This window comes from Atta cephalotes (genome assembly GCF_000143395.1).
Source record: "Atta cephalotes unplaced genomic scaffold scaffold00013, whole genome shotgun sequence".
Classification (NCBI taxonomy): domain Eukaryota; kingdom Metazoa; phylum Arthropoda; class Insecta; order Hymenoptera; family Formicidae; genus Atta; species Atta cephalotes.
In genome coordinates, this window is record NW_012130077.1 from 4,288,558 (window position 1) to 4,294,050 (window position 5,493).

Below are 5,493 nucleotides of genomic sequence, written 5' to 3' on the forward strand. Positions count from 1 at the left end.
GCGCGATTCGGCACGGCGTTCTCCGTCGATCGGTCGGACTATCGATCAACCCGATCGCGACTACGTGTGACAGTGGTGATCTGTGCTTGGTTATATTGAGATGGCAGATCTATGAACTGGATCTGTTGTCTGAGCTATGTCGATCTCACGTAAGCAGTGTCATGTTCGTAGCGTGGTTCAAAAATTTGCTTCTCATTGACGTCAGATTAAATATCATGAGACACACAAATTATTTCAGTTAGTCTATAAAAGAAGATGAATACGGATATACAGTTTATGATAATGATGATAATATATAATAGTGAGTATTACAGTGTGTAATGAAAATGTACTAAACAATTGTAATTAACCAATTGCTGATCGATGTACCTCTTGGCATAAATCATAACGCAAGTAAGTAATAAGTATAATCGAGGAAAAACGACGCTTCGCATGAAAAATTCGCATGAAAATTAACTGATTTTGTGTTATTAAAGTAAAGAATGAATAAAGTTTTGCAGCATACGCATATTAATGACAATGTATGAAAGAAATGATAATAATAAGTTGTAGGCTATACAAGCACATCCATGCTTTTCTTTAGCCTTCTTAAACAAATTTAACTTAACAAATTTCCACTATTAATGATAATGCGATATTAGAAATATGTAATAGATAAATATACATTTTGAAAGTTGAAGAATAAACGAAACTCTTAGTGAGACATTTATCGAGTGAATTTAAGTGCATAGGATGTTTTTCAAAGGCTACACTACGTTTTGAAATTACATCAAAAAAGGACATTGTGAAAAAGGGATTAGTCAATATCCCACGGTCAACAATTAATTACAAGTCATTCTCTGATTGCTACATTCATCAGAAGAGACATACTACAAGTCCGTATTGTCCCATGCGTAGTAAGCAACAAACGTTGGTACATCCCGAAGAAGATCTGTGCCAACCGCAATTGTCCAGCTCTCGCAATCTGCAGCTCAGCAATCATCTTCAGAATTTGGTCCACGCGAGCAAAGAGCTATCGACCGTGAAGACGAGGCCGACGACACCCGTCCTGGCGAACGACGGAGGGGGCGGCTTCTGGCTGGCCACGGTGGCCACGGGGGCAAGTACCCCAGCCGGGCTGCCCCCGCACGGAACTCATCATCCAGCCATGGATCCAACATGTGGATCTGCCGAAACCGGCTTCATCAATAGTCAGCCCTCCATGGCTGAATTCATGACGGCATTGCCACAATTAGCTGGGGATAGTAGCCTAGCACATTCACCGGGGACCGGTGGTTCCATCAGTCCTGGTGCTCATCATCCAGCGTATCATACCATGATGGATCCCCATGGTGTCACTGACCCCTCGGGTGTCAACGTTCCTGAGTATCCCTGGATGAAGGAAAAGAAAACTACTAGGAAAAGTAATCAGCAAGGTAAGTCATCAAATTATTTAAACAATAGAAAATTAACTCAGGAATGTTTAAAACCAATAAGCGAACAAGGCTATATTCGATCAAGCAAACAAATATGGCCTTTTTCACTTATTTGTTACTCAAAACTGTATAATTTCATAAGTCATCACATTATTTTTGGCAAAAAAATAGTTTTAGAAAAATTAAAGCTTTAAAAAATAATGAAAAACAGATTTCTTTCAATTATCATCACTATGAAGATAACGCGTTATAATTATAATATTATAATATATTCATCGAAAAATTACCATACTTTGCACCAATTATTTTACTTATTATTCATTAACAATAATTAATAATTCATAATTTGAAAATCAATCAAGTATTTATTTAATCTTTAATTATAAAAGATAAATAAAAAATGAACTAATCGACATTATAAACTTCATTGTTGATTAAAAATATATTATTTAAAAATTATGTTCATTATATAAGCTATATTTAAAAACTTTAAGGAGTCGAGAATTGAGAGAAATAGATTTTTTTTCTAGTCTTTAATTTTATTAAGATCTATATTAAGCAAACATAATAATGAAATTTGTCAAAAAAGCATAATGACAAATGTGAATGTCAATTAACATAGCTATTAGGATTCGGCTTGCCATTTACAACGTTAGGAGTCTATTGGCTCCTCACCGCTACATTGTGGTTCACCGTGGGGTGCCTATCCGACGGCTAATAACAGTTTCAAGCCTTTCGTTTCCTACTAGCGATGTGACACATCTGGAACACATAACTTATCAATACTACAGTTTTCTAGACATTTACAAATATTTAGATAGCAAATAATGATATATTGTCATCTGAACAAAATATGGCATTCAGATGTGGTAAAATTTTCAAAAACAGAAAATCAACATAACTTCTGAACTATGCTTTTTAATTTGCTTGGACAGAATTATGCTTTTTAATTTGCACAATTCATGCATTTGTAATTTACAATATATAATACTGTATAATTTACATGTAAAATTAATGTATCATGTAAAAAAATACGTTCTACATATTTCATTTATGTATTACATTTATTATTACATTTAATATACATGAAAATTTAATCCTGTCTAGTATTTCTATATAGAAATAAACATATCGTGAAACTTCGCTATGTTATGTATACGGAAAGATATCTGCAGCAATTATTTTTCCAACAACTTGTTGGTTATTGCGAAGCTAATCGAGGACCAACCGATAAATTTATGGAGAGATTCACGATACAAATTTATTGGTCTCCGATAATGCGCCTTACAATAGCTAACAAGTTGTTCGGAAAACGAGTGCTGCACACATATTTTCCTGACTTAGCAATGAAATTAATTTGCAAGACTTTTAATTATACTTATACTTTTATTAAATGCAATAAATAATAATAAATGGAATATGTAAACTATATCTTTTTAATGTGCATTAATTTACACGTTGAATTACATGATACCACGCGTCATTGAAGCTCATATAATAGTAGATAACGATACAATCCGAATAAGGGTTGACTAACTTTATGGGCCACTAGGGTCACCGTTCGGTAACGTCCGGGACCCTACAAACGTCTTGGTCTATTTATCTATCCCTGTTTCTCTCTTTCTCACATCGATCTTGGGTCTACAACGGCGATTTAACGTCGTGCCGACTCCAAAACGTGGTCGGTCCGTCCGCAGGACACGTCGGAAGATTAAGTGTTTGGCACGGAGGTTAACCAGCCGCTGGCCAGGCGGTAACACGCGGAATCATCTGTAAATTGAGCCCAGGACTAGCGGGAGAGAGCGTCGGGACGGCCATAACTCACATGGGGTGCCGCCACCGACGCCTCGTACACGTCGGCTCTTTGCTTTCAACTACCGTGTTATCCCTTATCGCGCGCTGCTTCGGTCATCTCTTTGTGATTTGCGAGCCTATATATAATAAGCGTGCATCTCTTTATAATTATACTTCTAACAATAAGAGCGTACAAAAATTGCATATCTATTAAAATTTGAATCTAATTTTCTAGATATATAATTAAAAAAAAATTATTTTTGTAATATTAAAACATAAGTACTGCAATAATATTAATAAAAACTTCATATTAAATTTATTTTTCAGCTTTTGATTGAATTTATCTTATTCTGTTTAAAAGTACATTTCTCTTTTGTTTTAATCATATCTAAATTTTCATGAATTATAACCAACAGAAATTAAACTCATTATCTTATTATTACGATTTTAACTGTCGAACCCTCATTAATGAATTTCTATCCAAGACGGCACTACCTCCGTTATGAGGATGGTGTGTCCTACGAAACCTTAAGTAACATCTCGTCTTTTCGTATGTGTCACCATGCTGCTCGTATTAAATTTCAATCTGTTACATCTACGTGCCCTCCAGCTGAGATGTTTTAGTTCGGGAACGCCGCGGATGGGACGATGAAGGAGAACGTGGTCTGATTAGTTGAGTTATTTGCCAGGAGAAGAGGCGCGACCGACGTTCCATGCTTCGTCGGTAATTCTTGCTGGATACCTTTTCTACAAAAAAGCCACGAATCTACGAGTGTTTTTCCCGACGCCTTGTTCCAGGCGTCTCATCAGTCACGTCGGTGGGTGCCAAAGCGGCGTCAACCCAGCAGACTCCTCCAAGACGCCGATGTGTCAATTAATCCCTGCATCCCTCGGGATAGGACTAGGCTAGAAGCTGGATTATCATCATCCTCACACCGCTATCTTCCATCCTTCGTCTTACACCCTCCTACGGGACGGCCATTTTCGTGGCCGAACTGCTTCTTACTAAACTACGTCGGGCTGCGTTTCCGTCATTAATTAATATAGCGGTGATATTTGATGTCACTAATAGTCTAACGGTGATACTTGATGTTCGCAAAATTGTTAAATAAAATTACGATGTAATTTTAGACTTGTACAAACAGAGTGAAAATAACGGGAATGAGGATATAAAAGTGGATTTTCTAAAAGCCTATGGCGAGACACAAATATTGGTAAGCGGAGAGAAACTGAGGGAAAGAAGGGCATAAAGACTCGATAACGAAAGAAGGGTGGAAGCGAATTGACTATACTTGGCGATTCCATGATATAGGTGATTGAGCGAGTGGGGCTTTACCCTTCGAGAAAGAGCGCAGTACGAAAAGAACGGAGCATCTAATTTAAAGATTCATTGGCAAGTAAATCCTCACTGAATTAGAGATAACTCTCCTAGAAAATCCCAGCTACTATGATATTCCACAATCCGTTGTCTCTAACATTGCTCATGGAAAAGAAAAAAGTCTTATAACGACAATATTTATAAAAATAAATTCAATGTATAATAAAATATACTGAAAATAATCTTTTTTATATTCGTTGATATAAATGATAAATCTGCGCTAACGTTCTTCCGATTAAAAATACTGTTCATAATACATTATAAATAAAAATCATTTTTTACTATTAACTTATTATTAATCGTTATTAAATCACTGGTGACATAGGTATAAACAAATTTTATACTGCTTCTAAATTTACTAAAGAATCGGCAGATTAAAGGTTGTATGTACGCAATGTTTGATATATGCTTACAAATACATATTACAGTCGCTACCATTCAAACAGCGAGGAGTGTTAACAACCGTTGTGCGAGATGATTGCAAATATTCGATGCGGAGTCCGTTCAATCTGGCAAGACGAATTATAGAAAGGAAGAAACGTAATTCTCATACGTTCTCATACATACAATCTTTCTAACTTGCACATTGGCGCAAAACATCTGGAAGAATACACCGCATAAAATATTCCAGATTATCCCCCAAACCGTCTAAGTATGACGCTCCACAGCTGCAGCAGAGGGTTTCAGTAGCAAGATGCGGGTGGCTCACCCGTTTGCACAAAGCTCAAATAATAAACACGGTATAACAAATTGATAATCTGAAACCCCATAATCGTACGCATGTTTCGGCCCGGAATCTGTAGCCCGGCACTAAAAGAAGTTTCCACGCTCGTTGTTACGCCAAATGGAGCGCTATAAAAGCGTGGGGTTCGTATCGTTGTACTTCTCTCTGTCTCTCTCTCTCTC

General features: G+C 36.7%; 1 protein-coding gene across 1 annotated transcript in view; it reads left to right on the forward strand.

Moving 5' to 3' along the window:
* Window positions 1-889: 889 nt before the first annotated feature.
* LOC105617535 (homeotic protein proboscipedia) overlaps window positions 890-5,493 on the forward strand; it is a 25,523-nt gene continuing 20,919 nt past the window's right edge. Inside the window, exon 1 of the mRNA XM_012199091.1 lies at window positions 890-1,415. Coding sequence (XP_012054481.1) covers window positions 890-1,415 — 526 coding nt within the window. The remainder of the gene's footprint in view (window positions 1,416-5,493) is intronic.